Raw genomic sequence first — 22303 nt, forward strand, 5'->3', positions numbered from 1 at the left:
TGGCCACGCTAACTGTAGAAACGTGTGACTATACCTGGTAAATAAGTATAAAGTATAAGGTTCTGGTTATGTGCATTGTACCAGTCAGTCTGGACTGGTGTATTGATGTATGTACTGGTGTATGTATCACTTTTGAGGAGAACAAAGTAAAGACAGTCTTACATCTCCACGATGCCCTCCGGGAGGTTGGCTGGTATTTCAGTGAGGCCTTTGCGACGACAGTCCACGATGTTGTTGTTGCAGCTGCAGCTCTGTGGACACACGGCCAACTGGGGGACACAAGTCCTCAACTCGGTCTGGGCCGGACCTGTAGAAAGTGACAGATAATGTCCACAGGGTCAGTCTCTGGAATGACTGACCAGATACTGGCTTTTCTAAAACAGTGGTCCATCAAGACACTTCTTTATCAAGTGAAGATACATTTTCACTTCAAAATTCAAATCTAAAATCCCATAGTTTTAATATCTCATGACATCATCCTCCTCCTGTCGTGAAAACATTAAGAAAGTGTAGTATTCACTGAATGTTAGTACAAAATATTATCTGGATACATCTAAATATAAGCAGTATGACAGGGTTAGGAAAAAGGATATAGAGATATTTGGAGAAAGACATGAGATTGAGGATTAGGTAAGGAGGCAGGGAAGGAATGAAAAGAGAGGGGGGGGGGGGTCTGGTATCATGTCGGCAGAAGAATCGGGGCTAAAGGCCAATAAAGAGGCAGCAGCTTGACAGTCTATTAGCACAGAGAGCTGAATCAGAGGCCTATAAACATTTCCTATGCTATCTGCGGCCGATAACACCACTGCTCTTATACTGGCCTTTTAGCTGATTATGCGCTCTACACGGTGTAATTCTCTCAGTGTTATAAACTCAATGCTGAGCTGTCTGGAGACGATAACAATGCCGCTTGTAATAATGGCCTTTAGGTTTATTACATCCTCTGTATACGTCAAAGAGTCAGCTCTCTGCGGCACTAAATTCAAATGTACACAATGTACACTCGACTCTCTGTGAAGTGTGTCACATGAACATCAGTGTGTCTGAACTGTTTGGGTCAATTCTTTGTAAAAACATTATTTTACAGTCTAGATTTCATTCTTAAATTCAGTGCATGTGTCAATATTGTGAAGCCAAAACAGGCAGCTACTCTGGAAAAATATTTGTACAGTGTTTTCCCCCAAAACCAATGAAAAATTACGAGTGAAACTAGAAACTAAAAGCACAGTGGCTCTTTTAAAAAATAACCGCTTTCAGTCAAGTAGCAGTAATATCACTGTGATGATCGCAGAAAGTACAGAATGTTCTTCAGCGTGACCTTCAGCTAAGTTGAAGCTCCGTGACACTTGAAGTAAAATCATATGTGTGTAAGTTGTAACTCACCATTGCAAGCAAAATCCTTCTTCTGCACATCCGGGACGTTGAGGCCCCTCATGTGGGCGGGGGCCATGCACTGAGTGAAGGGAGCCAGGCCCCGTCTGGCTCGGAGCCAATCAGAGAGCCAGGACAGGTGACAGTCACAGTGGAGGTTGTTGGAGTGCAGACGACTGAGAGAGGACGAGACAGTAGTGTGACGTTAAAAACTGATTTCAAAGCAAAAGAAGACACGAAAAGAGAAAATGAACACAGAAAACCTTTGATTATGAAACGTTCAGTGACAATGTGTTTGTCTTTATTCAAACAGGTTGAATTTTTCACACAGCTTACATCCTTGGCCAGGACCGGGAGGACGGCGCTTAGGTGAAACACTCACACACAAACACACAAAGAAATATCCTCAGCTCTCATTTCCCCAAGGTCTGTGACAATATGTCTCCCTCTAGAGAGATGACACTGCAGCTAAATCACAATCTATTCAGAAAGACAGAGACAGAAAGAGGGGAGCAGAGGTATGAATGAAGAAGACACTTAGGAAAGAGATGGAGAAGAGGGGAAACAATATGTAGAGATGGAGAGTGGACACAAAGACTGAAAACCAGAAAGGACAAAATAATACAAATGACGAATTTTTTCATTTCTTTCAATGATTCTGGGTTATCTTGGCTTTATGGGTATAATAGTGACAAGACATGTGATTACATGGGGTGCGTCTTAGATTTCTAAGCCTAGATAGAACCCAAGAGAAATGTGTTTTAAAAGATTCGTTTTTCAAAGTTACGAACACGCATGGTTTCTCAGATGCCTCTATTTGCATGTGTATTTCGTCATGCATTTATTTTTTGTTTTATTCATCTCTGAGCTTTTCTCTTCTCCAGTGGGACAAATACAACTTTTTTTGTGGTGGTAAATGTATTGAAAACTTAGATTTGAAAAATTCAGCTGTACCACGTTTTCAATTGGATTCACTTTTATTTGCATGGTGCCAAATTATCTCGAGACGCTTTACAAAGCACAGTGGAGACCTTACCATATTTAAGAGAAGCTCAAAACGAGCAAATTCACTGAATCACATTTTAGCAAAAGGTTGATGGGGAGTTAAATTAAGATTAAACACATTAAATTACAATGTTATGTTTCCACGAAAACAGCCATTAATTAAAAGCTGCTGTTTAGTAAAGGAAGCATCAGGTGATGCTTGACAGAGCTGCACTGGCTGGGTTTGACACCTTGAGAGAGAGAGAGAGAGAGAGAGAGAGATGAGGAGGATGAGGAGGATGAGGAGGGCGGATCAACAGCAGAATGTCTTGTCAGCGTATTATATGCCAGCCGGGATATCTAGCCTTTCAGAAGACAGGCCTCCCTTTGTAATAAAGCAGAGGACAAATCCTGTTATGGAACAGAGATGGGCTCATTGATGCTAGCAGCGGGGGCAGTGGGTTTTAATACCATTCTCACATTATAAATCCAGTTTATAGTCCAACCCCTGCCTGGAGATATCCACGTCCCGCCCCACCCCCGGCTCAGCCTTAATTACTGACAAGTAGGATTAAAACACAGGGGAGAATGGAACAGGCTGGGGGTCTGGAGAAAGTGTGTGAGTGTGTAGCTGTGAATCAGCGATAGCATTCGTTGTGCTTATTGGTTGCAGTGTGTGTGTATATATATATGGGCTTTTGTGTAGCTGTACGTCGGTGATAGCATTTGTTATGCTAATTAAATGAAAATGTGTGTGTGTGTGTTTGAACTGTGCATGTGTCTCTCAGTGGTTTGCTCCATATTTTCTCCAGAGGGTTAACGGCCACATCTTTAGTGTAGTGAATTACACAAACACACAAGCAGTGGGAGTTCTAATCTTTCCATTGGTTCAAGTTTCTGAATGAGAGGCACCGTGAGGTGATATCATTACAGTTAATAGAATAAAGGAGAAAGGGAGAGAAAGACAGGAGACCATATATTGATAAACGGATGGATAGAGGAAGAGGAGTGAGAGAAAACCAGATTGAACTGTACACGGTGTATACGTAAGCAGCTGTATGAAGAGACCACAGATCAATGTGGCAGAGGAGGTGAGCCATTTCATTTAAAAAGAAGTTTCCACACACACACACAAACACCTATATACACTTCCCCAACTTCACCGCTAATCAAATCAGGGACATCCCTAAACATTTGATTGAATGAGTCATTTTTATAAAAGCAGCAAATTCAATCTTGGGATCCGAGGGCGGCAAAAACTGACAAAATTTAATAGAGAGGAGGTGGCGAGCAAGAGGAGGAAGAGGAGGCAGCGCAAGGGGAGGATGGACTGAGTTATGAACACTGGACATAGAGGAGATGGAAAAAAGAAGAGTGGGGAGGAAGAGTAGAGATGGGAACAAGAGGAAATGAGGGTACAGAAGAAGACAGGTGAAGAAGAGGAAGAGGAAGAAGCAACATCAGATGGATTGTAGCAGAAGGGGAAACCCTAAAGTAAGTATGAAGACTTTTTAGATGATGGGATGGAAGACAAGGAGAAGGGCAACAGAGGATAATATAGTGGGAGAAAGATGCAGAAAATCAGAAAGGAAAAGGAGAAATTCAAACGGGACAGCAGAAACAGTGAGGAGGAGAAGGAGGAAATCGGAGGAGACAGTCACTCAGTGTTGACAGAAAACAGAAGACGACGACGGCGTCTGATTAAAAGATATTGGATATTGGTAACTCCGCACTCAATCTCCTGGCAACTGTGTCGTTGTGCTGTTTCCTGAAATCCAATTTTAAAAGGCTGATTTTGATCTGCGTCGCCACTAGAGTAGCCGCAGAATGCAGGAGACGTCAAAACGCTGGCCTGTGATTGGCTTTTGACAAAAAGTGTCAGTCAAAATTCTAAAGAATAATAACTCATATAAGATAAATGCACCGCCATTATCCTGCTGGTGTTTAGTTGCGTTTTGCTTTTTAGAAATCCCCTGAAATTTCTGAATGTTAAGTAGGGTTGCATGACCACACAAGTGCCTCTTAAAAATGGCGATTTGGGGAGGAAATCCCATTCTGTGCACGCTGGTTTGGTGTTATCCAACCCCAGTGTGGCTGACAGGAATGCAACCAATGGTCTGCCTCTCAGACAGTCCCATGGGATTATGGGCATTCTCCCTCGATATGTCGTGCCATGGCCTTGACAACTGCAGGATCTTCGTCACAAACAGACAACGCACAAGTTAAAGAACCCCCCTCTAATCAATCAGAGGAGATCATTCAGCCTGGGGTCCATGTTGGATGTGTGTGTGTGTGTGTGTGTGTGTGTGTGTGTGTGTGTGTGTGTGTGTGTGTGTGTGTGTGTGTGTGTGTGTGTGTACACATCAGTAACGTCAGTATATGAGGTTTCTTCTAATGAATCAAAGCAGATTGAACTATAGAGCCTAAAGAAATCTTTCTTGTGGTATTGATGAAGTTACCATTACGCAGCGGGGTGTGTGTGTGTGTGTCTGTTTGTGGGGTGCAGGCACACATTTGTCACTGTATCCATCTGTGTGTGTGCGCGCATGTGTGTGTGTGTGTGTGTGTGTGTGTGTGTGTGTGTGTGTGTGTGTGTGTGTGTGTGTAATGGCCACATGATTATTCACAGTCATGAAACAATAGAAGAGTTGCTCTCTTATTATGGCATGATTAGATGATCACACACAGACCCTGCTGCCATGCTGTGTGTATGTTGATGTGGCATTTGTGTGTGTGTGTGTGTGTGTGTGTGTGTGTGTGTGTGTGCGTGTATTTGTGGCATGTCTGTGTGTGGGTGAACATTACTCATGTGTGTGAAGTGTGTTTGTACCCAGTTCATATGAAAGTTGGAATGTATTCATCCATGTGCATGTGTGTGTGTTAACATTCAACCACAGAGTACATGTGAGCATCTGCAGTACATGTAAGTTGTTTCTCTGAGTGTGTGTGTGTGTGTGTGGGTGTGTGTGTGTGTGTGTGTGTGTGTGTGTGTGTGTGTGTGTGTGTGTGTGTGTGTGTGTGTGTATGTGTGTGTGTGTGTGTGTGTGTGTGTGTGTGTGTGTGTGTGTGTGTGTGTGTGTGTGTGTGTGTGTGTGTGTGTGTCATACTCACAGTGTCCGCAGCTTGGGCATGTGGTTGAAGCTGGACAGGGGGATGAGGGTGATGTTGTTGTTGTTGAGGGTGCTGAACAGGGAACAGAGAGAAAAAGAAAGAACAGATGTTAGAAAAATTAAACCCTGGTAAAACTTATTGGTCTGGTGGTTTAAAACATGACAAAAATTTTATAAAAATCTGTGCAAAACGCTGGATTGGCCATTGTCAACTTTTCTCTTATGGCTCACAGGGAAAAAAGAAAATAAAGTATTAACCATTATAAGACATTAAACCATATTTAAACAGACTTTTAAATAGACCTCAACAAACCAGTTATGTTGCAACACATTAACACGTTTATCCCGTCAGGTTTCTAATAATATTCTAAATAAGCAACTTATTAAACCTTAAACATGAGGTTTGTTTTGAAGGGATGCAAGTCATTAAGGGTTGGAAACCACTAGAGTACTGATGTTTTAATATCAATTTAAAGGTTTTATGTGTGAAAAAGAAATGAATAAAAATGAAGTAGAAAAACTGAAACATTTCCAAAACAGAAGAATGCAGAATATTAACCTATCGACCAAACATGTGATTGTCTTTAACAGTTTTATAACTCTGGGTTGTTGACTTGACTTGAATATAAATTTTAAAAACACTGCTGGCACCATTTCAAACCTCATCAAAACTGTAACACACTGCATTTGCAAAATCTGACCTTCTGTCCAGGGGGCCACTAATGTGCCAAGTCATCACATAGAGTGTTAACTCGTTATTTATTAATACACACACACACACACCCACACACACACACACACGTGCACAAAAGCACCCTTGATCTGTGCTTCTTCCATTTCTAACTCATAAGCAGGTCACTGCTGTCTTTGACTATTAGCTCTCTCATAAACTACACTCTGTCTCATATGTAGTATCGACCTGGAGTGGAATGAAAAACAAGGTTGACTGTCGTTATGAGCAAATACACACACACACTATCACACGCACACCCACACACACACATACACACTATCACACGCACACACACACACACACATATACACAGGCACTCAGCGTGTTGAGGAAACATAAAACCTATTGATTCTCAGTGATTTTCATGCACAGAAATGGAGACAGAAATGAGAGAACAGGGAAAAGAACAAAGGAAAATAAGACGACTATTCCATCAAAGCAATCCGTGGGGGGATGGTTCTGCAATGACAGACTAGTACAAGCTGCTTAAAGTGCATATACAAAACAAAACATAGCAGAACACGAGCCGCTCCCTCGTGACTTATAAGCACCGCACACTCGCTCGTGAATTTACAATTCAGCGAAACATTAAACGGGACAAAGACGAACAGCTCACATTACAGTATATGTTCGTAATGAATGTGTGAGTTATTATCTTTGGATGTAAGGAGGCTCAGTCTTTTCTGTTTTAATGAGTTTAATCATAAAATCCGGGATGTTTTAAAGAAAAGGAGCAGTTTGGTTTCAACCACCAACCTCAATTTTCCTGATTCAAGAAGACACTGAAGACCATAATATATAGTCAACAAAATTTCCAAATCAGAGCAAATAAAGGCAATACAAATATAAACTTAGAGCTAAAATGATTTTTGATCTCATTTCAGCTGAATCGCTGCATTTTTACTGAAAAGAAACGGATTCATTTTCCTGCTGATTTGGGCAGAAATATAATATGCAGAAGAAATGATATCCCCTAAGTACAACTTGTGAGTTACAAGAAAATTCAACACCGTGACTCAGTGTACTTACACCGATAACAACTGCAGACTACAATGAGAGATCCATGTTAAATTAGACATCCAGGGATGAACTCATATTACACTACAGGGTATTCTTTTTCTGGTGGCTTGTTGCCAGTGCAACCCTTTCACTTAGTTTTTGCCCAATATCCATGAATCATTCATTTTACTGGATAGAAAATGAGGCGAGTTTACGCAACACATCACCCGAAACCTTGTATATTCAAAGAGTCATTGTTTGAGGATGAATAAAAGACTGGGGAGTCATTTTTTAATCTGTGAAAAACATTCATTTGTCACATTTAGGCTTTCACAAGGTCAGCTCTCTCTGAAAAATCACCCAAATTCAAGATTAAAGCAAATTTTAAAAGCATTTGCCGCATGTTTGGGCCCAAATATACAGTTTGACCATGATTACGATTTTGCCGACACAAATCAAGGGTGGTTTGTTTCACATAGTGTTGTCACAAGTGTTCAAAACAGCCTCATTACCCGAGGTTTGCTGTCTTTTCACTAACACCCACTCAGACTTAAAATAGACCGTTTCTGCTTCACTCTGTTGATGTTACCACTTTTCTTTCTCTTTCATTCCCTCGTTCCGATTCTCTTCCTCCATTCTCCTGCCTGCCAGTATAGCCTCAATGGCCTTGGTCGCCGGATTAGGTTTCACACTCGCCCTCAGATCCACACACACACACACACTCACGTACACACACACATCAGGAGTGCTGCTCTGGTCAGCCCTGTCAGGGGTGATTCCACCCAGTATATATAATTTAATTGTGGAATAACAATAATTTCCCTCTGCAATTTCCCTGTCAGATTTTCTCCCACTCACTCTGTTCAGCGCACCCTCCTCATCTCTCCGCCTTAATAAAGCAGCAACTGAACCGACTTAAGCCAAGTCAAACACTACAAACATAATTTTGACGTCCGCAACTATGTTTTATATCGTGGACATTTTTCCCCTCGGCTTGTTTTACACTGCTCTGGCCACGGCTGCACTCCTAAAAAGCCTGCATAGATTTAAAGTGATCGTAGAAAAATATTTGCAATTTGGCAAAGACAGAAAATGCTGTAGGAGGATCACCGTTTAATATCAGAAAGATCGTAAAGGGAGGCTTGGGTCCTGCAGCGGCCGTGGGTTTGGATCCGAGCCGGCTCTTTGCTGCGTGTCTTCCCTGCTCTCTCCCCAGTTCGTTCTTATCAATAAAGGTGAAATGCCCAAATAATATCTTCAATAAATAAAACTAATATTGAAAAGAGACAAAGGATCCAGTTATTAAAAGAAACAATTTTAAAATAAGAATTTGGTAAAATACCAAAAGTCATGATTTGCCTTCATTTTGTGGAATTATACTAAAATTTAATGATCCTTTTACCCAACTTTGACAAATAGGTGTAGACCTCATGTAGACATATTTTTTAAGGGTAAACTGAAGTTTTCTAAGACTTTTGAGTGTTTTATTAAGTTGTTTTTATTCACCTTTAGATTTATATTTCATTTTATTTTACACTTATTCTTCTCTTCGTGTTTTAATTGTCTAACACTTCAGTCAGCTCTGCTTTTCTAAAGTGCCATAAATAAACTTGTGCCCCAAAAACCTAGAGATGGGAGAAATGTCTCACGTTTAAAAATGTGGGTGTTTCATAAAACTGATAAATGTGCTTTGACAAGTGTTTGGCTTCGAGTGATAGAAGGAATCCAGGAGAACAGCCAGATTACTGTACACCTGTGAATTTCATCCATTGGATTTGATTGTGGTTTTCTACTTTTGAATTTGGTTCAGATGGGGACTTTCCACTGGTTCCACCTTCTGTCAGTCTGAACCTTTATAATCCTGCAGCCTTGACACATCCCGACACACACATCCTGTCCTGTGACCACTAAATCACAGAGTGCAAACCAGAGCATTGGCTCGGTATTCATGCTCCCATTTACAAATGTTTCACAGCTAATGTGATACGGTTAAGAAAATACTTACATTAGTGTTGCAGCTGTTTCCTCACTGACATTTTCCTTTGAGTGAGAAATATCTGTTCTTTTCTCAGACTTTTTAATGTTCTCTTCTTTTAATGGCTGACTTCAGATCCTGACAGAGTCAATGATGAAGCTTCACATGGTTTAAATATGTTGAATAAGCTGAAACACTGGTGATATTTAGATTCTTTTCTCCCCGGCAGCACTAAAGCAACTGTGATTTATATTTCTTCAAGATGAATAGTCAGTGAATTAATTACAACTGTATCCATGAAATACTTAACTTTTTTAGAATACTTTTAAAAAGTAGTCATCTTAGTACCAACACAGTTTCATATTTTAACACAGATTAAGGCCCTCTCCAGTATAATGTCGACATTTTACTGGGAGCTCTCTGCCCTGCAGATTAATTATTAAAGAAAGCACATTCTGTTTTTATAGTCACAACAACAGGGAGCTCGAGGACTCGTCTAACAGTGTTTACAGAACACAATGTTTCTGTTGCAAAACGCCTATTCAGCTCTATTTTCTCTATTTAATTTCATAAAGGCTGCACTGACCACTGCAGTGGTGTGGCAGGACAGATCCAGGATCACCAAATGTGCGTGTGTGTGTATATATTTGTGAGTGCCACTATTGTGTAGTGTGTATTCTTGAGTCAGCATGTGCACTGCATGCTTGCATGTATCCGCATGCAATGCAGTATGTTGCAGTAAAAGGGGCCTCTGCAGTCAGTGATGGAGGAGACTCTTTAGAGGCAACCCACCGGGGAGATGCTATCGTTTGTGTGTGTGTGTGTGTGTGTGTGTGTGTGTGTGTGTGTGTGTGTGTGTGTGTGTATAAGTGAGTGTGTGCGTGTGTTTGTGTGGTCTGTGTGAGACAGAGAGAAAGAGAGTGATGTTATCATATGTGTCTTTGCTGCAACCTACACACTGAGGTCAAAGCCTTACTCGTCAATCTCTGCTCACACACACGGACGCACACACAAATACACACACGCACACACGTTAACATCGAATTCCATTCACTGTGGACAGGTTAACCCAAACCTTGTCAGTAACCAATTTCAGTTTAACTTAACTTAAATTCACACACGGCCCTAAACTTAACCAGAACCTCAGAAATTAAATGTTCCTTATTTCCAAAGTGTTGAAAGAGGAAACAAAAACACACACGATAACAGTGACTGACTATTTCCAGGCTACTTCCACACATCTGCTCTCCTGTTCAGACCCTGGCTATTAAGCCGAGCATGACAAATACCTTAAATAATAAATAAATACCCTTCTCCAAAACAGCTCTGGAGCACAAGGTTAGGTTTTAGTATTTGACAGCAGTAATGTATTTAAGGCTGAGGAGAGAAACGAAAGACAGGTGACCTACAGAGACAATGGCAGCTATGTGTCCTGGTTGTGTTCTCAAAACACACAGGAAATTGAAGAAGAATTTGTTTCTTTGATTTGTGAAAGACGAAGGTAAACAGTGATCAGCAGAAATTGGTCTGTTAAGTTAAGAAAGTTGTATCTAGATCTTATTTGGATGTAACTAGGGCCCAAAGCAAGTAGCTGGTACACACAGGCCTCAGTGTCATTGTATAAGGTGAATGGACATGTGTTCTGATTATAAAAGCCATTTCTACATGCTTACCAAAGCCAGATTTTTATTCTTGCCCCAGAGCTTTGCTGATTGTTGTGTGTTTTCTGTCACACTGAAATTTTAAATGCACAGAGCAGCTTTGGGGTTGAAGTCTAACATTAGAGTCACTGTTTTAATAAACATGTTCTTTACCAGCTTTCCTCCATGGTTTGAGCATATCAATCTCCAAAAGGACACATATCTCTGGAGGCATTTCTGTTCGTGTGGTTGTTCTTAAGCTCTGCTCAGTTGTGGAGCTCCACAAACTCTCACATGCCATTGTGTGCGTGTATTAGTCTCTATTATGCTCAATCAGCCTCAACAGGCACAGATCAATACACTGACAGAATGTACGAGTTACTACATCCACTAAAAGGCTGCACAACAACTTGTGTAACTTTATGACTGTGATTACAACCAATATTGACCTCACATTCAATACAATTATTCTCTCTCGTAATCACTAACATTAGTTATGGTCTGTGAAATGGGAAACGTTGATGACTGAACCGAACTCAAACATAAAACTAATCATAAAACGTGTCTTTAAATAACAGTATCAAATGATCAATTTGGAGTTTAGTATGTTTATTGTCCATTAAATCTGTTAACAGACTCAAACAAGCAAAAGGTTTGTGCACCAGTGTATCAGACTGATGCAGTTGCTGGTTTGCCTTTTTTTATAGAAATGTGAATTTATTTCTCAGTGTACACTTTTCTCCTCCCGTGTGAATTGATTTTTAATATAATCTACAAACTTAATGTACAAAATGCTGAATAACTTCTACAGCATTAATAATAAACGAGAAGTCAGAACTGTTGTAATTTGGTGAACCACAAGTTAAACTTCATCATGTATTGCTTCATTTCAATCGTCTGCGATCATTTTTTGGAATTTCACACATTTCTAGTATTGATGTCTCATTTTAGATTAAACTCTGGGATGAAAATCCTCTGCTGCACTTGGACCTACACTGGAATCTCAAATCAATACTCCATTGTGGGAATGAAACCACAACAAAGCAATTGTATCACCCATACTTACATCTGCATTGTTGCTAAGATTACTCCATTAATACAGTTATCTGACTGACTACACAAACAAACTTTTCTTTATCCGTGTTTTATAAAGTAACTACATTAGTATTCTAGTGACAGTTTGTCTCAGTTTAATGTCTGAGCGTATACGTAAGGGTGGGATATTCAGGTGTTCATGATAAGGAATCAGTACGTTAAATCAGTCACAGTAGATGATTAATTCAATAACTGATTTTCTGTTTATTTCACTGGAGTTGTTAAATCAAGGTAAAATGCCTGTTTCTAAATTGAATCTTTTCAGGACTCAAATTGGAATTCCAGAACTTTAACTGAAAAAAATATTGATTGGAAAGATTAAATGTAAAATGTTATTTAGCAGAAAATGACGTGGGTGAACAGGTTGAATATGGTATTAAGATAAAATGTTGAACGAGTGTAAACATTGATTTTGCAGGCGTGCGGGCGTAAACATGTTTAAATTCATTCAGTGACTTAAAGGATGATCCCTGAGTTTAAAATCGACTTATTCTACCAGTGCAGCTGCAGCATTAAACTACGAGAACATTTCATGCAGTATTTTCACTCAGAACTAAATTATACAAACTGAAACCAGGAGGTAATTCTTATAACTTACCAGAAAGTAATTGTTAATTAAATAAGTAACCTGAAAACTACAGATTGTCCAGAACAAATGTAAACATGCCGTCTGTGTTTCTGAAGGGATGTTTGCCAACTTGTTGAGTTTTGCCATTGCTGCCATCTTGGCTGACAGGAACATTTGGATGGGATGAGCCACCGTAATGTGGCTGTAACAGTGGAAATACCTCAAGCAAGCAAACATGGCAACTTTGAATATTGTCTTAATGCCACGGTGATATAAAAACAAAGTGATTTAAGGCTGATTTGATACCACTCCCATGGTTGTAGGGTGAACATAAAGCTGGAGACAGAGTCATGTAGCTTTAGGTGCAGTTACTTCCTGGAGTCTTTTCATCACTGAGAGATTGTCTGGCAACCGGCCGATGCTCCAGGAGGTGACTGTGCACGGCCAAGAAACAATCTGGCTCACAACCACCCTAACAGCACAACTTGTCACTTTTAGACATTGTTTTTTCTTCCAACAAATAAACAAACAATATGCAGCATGTTATTCAGTTTAAAGTTAAACTAAAACACAGCTTTTGTTAACTTTGAAACACGGATGCTAAGTGAGCCAGATACTCCAGTGATATCAATATTCATCTAAACCTCTTCAAGAGAGTGGATGCAGATATCAGATTATTCATGAAAGAGGAAAATGTATGTTGGTTTTGCATTAAATTCAACGCTGTGGTAATTTTTCTTAGATTGAGGATATAAGGAGGTGTACACTTTTGCTTTTATATAATATATAATAAATATAAAAAGTAAGAGCTTTCAGAATCTAAGTGATATAATAAGCGGCAGCACAGTATTAATTTGCATTATTAAAATCCCACCTCATGCCAACATGGCTCTAAGAGGAATGTATTTCTCGGAGAGCTTTCCCACACAGGTGCTGTAAAGGGGCAAACTATCGAAAGGCCTGAAAGACTCTTTGAGTTGCGTGAAGAGCCCTCAGCATCTTCCCCAAGGCCTCATTACAGCTCCAGCAGAGGAGGCAATAGGAACAGCACGGACACTTCACTCCTTAAACGACTCATTTGTTTAACCCACTCACGACCAACGTGCACTCTTTCACTGCAGAGAGCGAGAGAGACGAGGAGACCCTCCAACATGTGTGTCGCGCTCTCAATCAAACAGGTCACATGATCATTTAACCTCTTTTTCTATGCACTCCTTCTCCACGCGAGAGCTGGGGGAGGGGCAGATATCTTTGTATAGAAGAGTTGGAGACAAGTGTGTATATGTGCGTGATTATATGGGGCTTGTGTGTATATGTCGGGGGCTGTACAGCTGTATTCTGTCTCGCTGAGTCAGACAGTGAGACTCACCGACCCTTGAAGTAATCACTCATCCGAGAGTTGCGCTATGCCGCAGCCCCGATGCTGCGCTCTTGTGTACGCAGGTGTGTGCGACCGCCGCAGTGTGTAGGTGAGCGAGCGTGCAAATGCCTGTGCGCACCTTTGTTCATCTGTGTGTGTTCTGTGGACAAGGTCAAACAAATGGCTTTTCAAGGAAGTGTGAATAAAAGCTTGAGTGTCTTTGCAAGTGTATGTATCCTTGTGTGTCTGTGTGGGAGGTTGCAGAGCGAATACGCAAATGAAAGCTCTTGTCCTTCATTCAGTGAGTGTCTCTTTTGATCAGGAGACTTCAGTTTGGGAGTTGAAGTGATTTCTGACCCTGTTGACTTTAACACTGAGCCCTGCAGGTCTATAAGGTCTGCACACAGGCTTTAAGGGCCTCTAGGTGAAGGAGTTAAGGGCTTTTAGTGGTCGGATTGTCTCATATTTGAACTTTCCCACGGGGTTTAATGCCTGCTTTGCCGCTTCGCCCAGGCAGCCTGGTGTTAAATTGTGTGTTTTCTTTTTGTGTATGCATCAAGCATTAATGTGTGTGTGTGTGTGTCTTTGTGCTGCTGTTTAATATATATGTGTGTATATGTGTGTATGTGTGTGTGTGTGTGTGTGTGTATGTGTGAGACCGGGCTAGTTTAATAAACTCTCAAGTGTTTGAACAACCGAAGTCGCACAATTTACTCCACTCATCTCTGAGAAAATTGACATTTCCACAGGGTTGCCGTTGGAAACCACCCTGGGAAAGCTCGACTGTTTACAACCAAAACCGGGAAAAAAATAAGATATTCAGGAGTTGAGCTATTTTCTCACCAAACTTTGTGCTACGCCTCATTTAAGTCTCAAATTATATAGACCAAAAAAGGGAAATTATTCTCGAAGAAATAAACAATTTTACGAAGGAAACCCTGACATTTAAAAATGTGAAATACTGTTTATACAAATGGAGGCAAGTAAAGGTCTCTGTATCAACGCTTCACTAAATGATGGATGTTTGCCTCGTTTCTCACTGAGACCAGTAGGTGCTGAGCTCGGCAAGCTTTAAGACCGCCTCAAGGACAAAGGAAGAAACTTTGTGTAGTAACGTGTCAAGCTAAACTAAAAAAGAACCCAATCAGACGACGTGGATTTTAATCTAATTAACTGAAACTGGGATGCATACAAAAAAAGAAAGAAAAAAAGAAAGAAGGGAGAGAGGGATAATGACATTAAAATCTACTGATGAGGCCATTACACCTTAAATGAGAATAAATGAGATTGCATATTGCCTCCCTGCCTGGACTCTGAACTTTCTTTGGCTGGTCTCTTATCTTCTCTTAATTGTCTTTTAGCTCTGCTTGATTTCCACCTGAAATCGCTTCCCTCTCGCTGTCCTCCTCCCCTCGCTAACCCCCCCAACCCCCCCACCCTTTCCTGCCTGCCACCCAGCGGGACGTGATGAATTGTGCGTGGGTCAGACTGCAGGCACCGCGCTCTCTTTCCATATCCGACGCTGTTCCGCACCTCTGCATAAGCCCCCTGTTACCCGCCGCATCCTCGCTCTGTGTGTTCTAACCGGCTGCTGCTGACTTAGTGTTACCTGCATGACTGTTTAATGTTTGTCAGCACCCTGTCAACTGTAAAGTATGGCAGTGATACTATTCATTGAGTTTCTGTGGCGGTCGGGATACATCGCGAGGACAGAATGGAGAATGGTTTACAACAAATATCGGAAAGCTCTGAATTTAGTCGAGTTGAGGCAGTGCACCTGAAAGAGGCTTTTCCTACCAGAGGACATGAATTCAAAGTAAACCTCAAAATCCGCCATGAGCTACTTTAGGAAACACAAGCTGAAGATTTGAAATAACCGTCTCAGTCTGCTGACCTGAACTTCAATGAAAATGTGTGGTTCTTGATTTTTCTCTATGTTTTAAGCTAAATGAAAAGTATACTTTGTTATAACAGAACATTTCAATTTGAATGGGCCTGATTATTACCTCCACCCAGTATGTTTTAGCTCTTCTGTTGGTTTTCTTGTTTGTCAGCAGGATTACACAAAAAACGACTGAAGGGATTTCCATGGGACTTAGCGGAAGGATGGAGAACAGGCCAAGAAATCCATTAAATGTTGGCGTGGATCTGGTTAAAGGAGCAGATCCAGGAATTTTGAATCACTTTTTTAAACATTGCGAAATATAGAGCGGATTAGGATTTTAATGTGGTTTCATAGGGGTATAGGTTTTTATAGCCCCTGTAGAGTAGCAAATGGAGCTGGAAACCTGTAACTACCACCAGTGTGTAGCTGAATTAATGAGGATTCAGTATAAAACCAACAGTTTATATATATATCTTCAATAGTTTTAGAACGATGTCCAAATGAACAGGGTTGGATTTGGTGCATTATTGCAGGGGACACCTGGGCGGTGGCAAATTAGTGAGCTCCTTTCTAATTATGTGTATTAGCTGCAGGGGTGTTTACTTTTAGACTTCTAATATACTTTTTTATAATTTACTTTTTTTTACTTCTTATATTAACAAATATGTGTATTTTTAAGGGGTACCACCTGTTGCATTTAGCTGTGGGCTGTATTATAATTTGATAAATGATTTCCTCCAGGGACATTTCTTTTTCAACTGAGGAAACTGACGAATGAACCTTAAATATGAAACACGTGTACTTCTGGACAACTCACAAGACACCCTTCCCCTCACTAACCGTTCCATCAATTTTTACACAGCAACTTCGGCTCACAGCTGACCCTCTCTCTGTTGACCTATTTTTCTCTATTTGACCCCCTGTCTTGTCTTTTTACTTTTTCTCTCTCTTTCCCACACCGCCCCGTCCCTCCTCCCCCCCCTCTCTCCACAGGTCAGGCCCTCTGTTTTTGCCAGGGCGCCGGTTGTTGCCAGGGTGTGATGGCTCTGCTGAGCCCACTGATTCAAACAGAAGCCAAGAGGCCGGCCAGACCAAAATCACTGAACAGCAGAAAGCTGCACTGCTCTGTCTCTTCAGACCCCTCCGTGCGCTCACAGACACACACACAGATATGTCTTATATTCATGTAGAGGATGTGGTCAAAAATACAACGCACAAACCTGGATACGTACTAAAAAGGAGACTGAAAAATATGCATCCACTTAAAATGAATTTGGTTACTCAGACACCACTATGGTATGCGCATATATGCAGACACACACACACACACACACACACACACACACACACACACACACACACACACACACACACACACACACACACACACACACACACACACACAAACACTCACGACCTTTGTATTACTACATTTTAGGTTCAAGAAAGGTTTATTTTAGGGGCTTCGATCCAGCGCCCACGCGTCAGGGATAGAAGACAGATCTGGAGGCAGGATGCGACCACAGAAATTCAATCGTTACTGAGGGCGGCTGAGGCTGGACACACAACAACTGAACTGGGGCAGGTGCACACACACTGTTTTTCCAACCCCCTTAGTCTTGTTACATTTTGACAGTTGTACTGGTGAATTTGCACAAACAACTGCCCTATTTGGCCAAACTGTGAGTCTGTAAGTTTAAATTGCAGGTACACACACACACGGTAAAATTTCAAATTCTATTACTCCACCTCTTATACAGTTTATTTCACATTCCTACTTGTACGGATGAGGTAAATTTTGTTGGATATAAATGAGAAGATTTGCGAGACATATTTTAAACTTCTAATATTTACATTGATGACTATATCTCTGTTGCTTCTACTTTAATGTGATATATTTTGTCTCTGTGCAGTAAAAGTCTCTTTCATCTAAATGTGGTATTTAAATATTAGATTAACTCCACTAGTGCGCATCGTTCTCGTATAGCGTGCACAACAGACCGAGTGTAAGAAATTTCATTTGGCAGTAAAGTACTTTGTTCTGTGGCGTCCTTTGTGTGTGTGTGAATGAGATGATCTTCTTCTAACAGTGTACTGGGACACATCATTAAAGAGTAATGCTAACATTTGTTCCCATTTGACCGCTTCTTTCTTTAAAATAGTATTTTTGTTAAACATTGGCATCTGGCAAAGGAGAGAGGAGTTTGTGGCATAAGTGAGGCAGAGAAGTCAACAACTCAGCGGGTGGAAATAAAATTGACTGCCTCCGGCTTACAAGCCTGATACACGTCATTCTATTTTTCTTGCTGTTCTCCTCCCTCGATATAATAGGAAAGAAAACAGTGGTAGAAAAGGTTATTCTGGTCTCAGTGCTTGGCTGGACGATCAGTGAACTTACTCGAACTGATGATGTTAGAGTCTAGTCTCACTCCAATTGGCTGACGTAGCCTTTTAAGTCGTTTTCTTTCCTTGTGATCACACGAAAAACAGGATGAAAGAAGGGAAATGTGGAGAGAGGGAGGAGAAAGGCAAAAAGCAAGAGACGGTAATAAGCAAAGAGAGGAGGAGTGAGAGGAGGATAAAAGGCTAATTTACGTAACAAGAGATTTGTCCCTTTCAAACTTAGCAGCAACTATCACTTCCCACATACTTCCATGTGTCCTTTATGTTGGCATGGTTGTAAAGCAATACATCCACTCGAGGGCAGCGTAGAGTCGAGTGTTTCTAAGAACAACAGACATGTCGAGGGGGAGGGAGGAGGTTGTGATAATGTTCCTGACACAAAAGCTGCTGCGTTGGAAATGGCGATGGTGAAACTTACCAACTCGCAAAGTTCCACCATTGTTAAAATGTGTTCCTCGTTTCCTATAATCGTCTCACTTAAACTATTGGCTACACTGCCCCCTCACGATCTCCGGTGGTACTGCTCCCTTTTGTTTGTTTTGTCCGTAAGCTTTCAGAAGATGTGCACAAATACGGATTAAATGAACGCAGAGTACAGACAGAGGGCTCTGTCTGTATCGTATGCATTTCTATCGGTGAGCATAAATTAGCTTTAAGGGATCAGTGTATAGAATTTAGTGACATCTAGTGGTGAAGTTGCATGTTGCAGCTGAATATACCTCACCTCACCCTCCCCTTCAAACATTAAGGAGAACCTGTGGTAGCCTTCAGTTGTCATAAAAACCCCAAAGGTGTTTTGTCCAGTTTGGGCTACTGTAAAAAACATGGTGGCCTCCGTAGAGAGGACCCACTCCTGGGGTAAGTATTTAAATATAAAAGGCTCATTCTAGGGTAAAGAAAACAATTCGTACAATTTATATTCAATTTCTGTCAATAGATCCCTTTCACCTAAATCTTACACTGGACCTTTAAGGGTTTGTAGAAGAGATGTGAATGAAGAAGATGAGAGATAAGACAGACTGTGCAGGGGATAATTGCTGAAGAAGAGAGAACAAAGCTAAAAGACAAGAGGGAAGACACTTCAGATGAAGAAGAGAAGGAGAACATGTTTGCGCGTGTGTGTGTGTGAGAGAGAGAGAGAGAGAGAGAGAGAGAGAGAGAGAGAGAGAGAGAGAGAGAGAGAGAGAGAGTCAGAGGCTGAGGAGTGAAAGTCACCTTGTAGAGCCACAGTGCACTGAGCAACTCCGTCTCCCCTTATGAATTATGACAGTCGCTGGTTGGTCAAAACCCTTCTGCTGCACACACACACAAGTTTACATGCACACACACACACACACGCATACAGACGCACACCCGCCTCCTACCTCTGTCTCTCTTACTCATTTTCTCACTCTCTCCCTCTCTCTCAGAGAAAGCTTCATGGAGAAAAGTGATCATAAAATATGCAGCTGGTCCTCTCAGACCTCTGGGCTGTTCCTGAGTGTGTGTGTGTGAGAGTGAGTGTGTAGGCATGTCATGTAACAGCATATCTGAAACCTCTCTTTCCTCCTGTACTTTTCTAAGCATCGTGCCGTTTTCATTCACTCCGTCTCTCTTTGTCACGCCACGAGTTTCGGTCCGTCACCGTCGCAGTTTCAGTTTCACAAAAAGTGAATTTATGTCGGTTCGGTGGACATCGCACGCTTCGTCATCTGACCTGCCGCTCATTCACTTTTGCCATCTTTCAAACTCAATCCGTCCCTGCCCCCTGGTCATGTTTCTGTAGTATCAGCAGAGAGGTATGTCCGCAGGGGGGAATCAAAAAGTGCTCCATCAGATAACATCTCTTTCTTTTTTATTTTATTTAGTACCGTTGCCTTTTGTATATGCAAAAGATGATATTAAAGGATATGCTCTCATCTCAGTCGCTCATCTGTAGAATATTTGATTATTTACCACTTTAAAGTCATTACAACATTAATTTGCAGAATATATCTGTGGTTTCTGAACTAAATTCTCAAAAGCTGCTTTCAGACATGAATGAGTTTGCCTTGAACATAAGAAGAATTCAGCGGGAGGTTGTTCAGGTCAGAGACGTTCACATCAAGGAGAAAACACTCAGGGGAGTGGTGGTGCCTGGGTAGAACACGCAGGAGGTCGGACATGACGCATTTTATCAGGGGGCTGGAAGGAAATGTTCCAGAAAATCAACCGACTCCGACGTTTAAGTTCTCACATACAGCCCCCCTATTTATATAAAACCTTCACTTCAAGCTGTCTACTGTACTTCAAAATTGTCTTCAAAACTAAAACTAGCTAAAAAACTATCCAGACTGATTTCTGGTCAGTAATAACGTAAGAATTGAGATGTTGTGGATAAAGGACACTTCAGCAGTTGCTGTGTCCCCTTTTCAGGAATTGAACACTGAATGTATTGAGTGTGCATACACATGAAGACGATAAGTGGTTCCAGAAATCTATAACGGTAATAATGCACAAATACTGTCCTAAAGTCACAGCCCACATTTGAACATGTCACTCAACAAAGACGTAAGAATCTGTGGCTCTGACAGGATCAATACCTCTGTGAATATAAAGTCACCGGCCTAGGAAACAGTTAATGGTGGATTTCTTATTTCTGAAGACAAATTTTCAAATGTTTTGAAAGAGACATGACCCCATGAAGTAAAAACACGGCACATACGGTACCTCATCACCTTGACAAATCTCAGGACACTCTATATATAATTCCCTGAAAATTCATTCTCCTTATCATTTCTGACTGAGATAAAGATCCTTTTGAAAAATGAAACCGATTAATTCTATTTATATCTGAAAATGATCAAGTACTTATCGTCTATTTTCATCAATCTTTGTTGTCAGCGGGGAAAAAAACTTGAGTCGAGAGATCAGTGAACGAAAACTGCGTCTAATTCAGCTGGTTGAAAACTGGCCTATGAATGATTATCAATTAATCAGCTTCATATTAGGGTGACATCGCCGCTCTCCACTACGCATGGAGTTCTTAGAAGAGCACACACACATGTGCACACACCAACGAGTGGTGTGTGTGTGTGTGTGTGTGTGTGTGTGTGTGTGTGTGTGTGTGTGTGTGTGTGTGTGTGTGGCTATGTACGTGTGTGCTTCCCCGCCAGAACCATTTGTGAATTTTGTATGCATGCAATTATTAAAACCCTTGGGCATGTTTTTCTTCTGTGTGTGTGTGTGTTGAGTATGTGTGTGTGCGTATTGAGGGTGTGTGTGTGTGTACGGGTGCCCTTTCCCCAGCTCATTGGGATGCAAGGCGTGAGCCCGTCGGGTGAGAGCTGTCCAGACTAGCTTTGGAGTCATTAGCACGCTCGTTAGTCCAGTTATGTTAAATCTAAATTACCATTCATCATCACAGAGGGACCCATCATTTATTCTGATATGGCCTGGCAGACACATGCGCTAACTGGATTAACTCATTCAAAGACACACAGACACACTTGCTAAAACACAGTGGAATTCAAAATTAGGTGTTAGCTATTTGCTAAGTGTTTTCAAATAGATTATATATTATTGATTGAGACATCGCAGGGCATTAGTAACGATCGGTTTGCCCTTGTGATTGCAATCAATCTACAAGTACAGATTTATGCAACTGAGCAGAAAATTATAAATCAGGAAGAGCTCTACAGCATGGTTTTTGGAATCGGGGTTTAGCTGGAGGCAGAACGGGAAGCTACAGGTCACTGAATTTAAAGAAGGCTGGTGGCTAAAACTCCAAACCACAAAGGAACACTAAATATACTATTACACTTCACTAAATGCATTCCTCTGCCAAGACTAACACCCATATCTCTCCATCTCAAAGCACTGTTCCCCATACATTTTTTCGATTGTGGCGACTTGCCATGTTGTAATTTGTCCTGCCACAGTTTCATATTGAACTTTTACACGTCTCATAATAAAATAAGAGATGTCTAAGTTCGTGTTTTGATCCGTAGCTGCATTTTTAACTGTGTTCAGCACTATCGTCCATAAAGCTGTTACCATTCATGCAGACAGTCAGACCTCAACATTTCAGCTGCAATTGTGGCGATACATGGGACAACTTGTTCACTCTTTAGTCTGCTTCACTCGGAATCCGTAGTTTCATGTGCATGCACTTGTCCCCTCCTGGATCCGCCCATTTATTCGGATACACTCCAAAATGTAA

The 22303-nt window shown here is 41.1% G+C and overlaps 1 protein-coding gene across 3 annotated transcripts in view; it reads right to left on the reverse strand.

Moving 5' to 3' along the window:
• Positions 1–22303, reverse strand: part of slit3 (slit homolog 3 (Drosophila)) — a 232874-nt gene that overhangs the window by 58939 nt on the left and 151632 nt on the right. For all 3 annotated transcript variants that reach the window (XM_034597271.1, XM_034597270.1, XM_034597272.1), the window contains 3 exons: positions 5467–5538; positions 1384–1547; positions 163–307 (listed from right to left, as the gene is read on the reverse strand). In XM_034597271.1, the coding sequence (XP_034453162.1) occupies positions 163–307; positions 1384–1547; positions 5467–5486 (329 nt within the window). In that variant the 5' untranslated portion in view covers positions 5487–5538. The remainder of the gene's footprint in view (positions 1–162; positions 308–1383; positions 1548–5466; positions 5539–22303) is intronic.

Source organism: Hippoglossus hippoglossus, chromosome 10 (genome assembly GCF_009819705.1).
Source record: "Hippoglossus hippoglossus isolate fHipHip1 chromosome 10, fHipHip1.pri, whole genome shotgun sequence".
Lineage (NCBI taxonomy): Eukaryota > Metazoa > Chordata > Actinopteri > Pleuronectiformes > Pleuronectidae > Hippoglossus > Hippoglossus hippoglossus.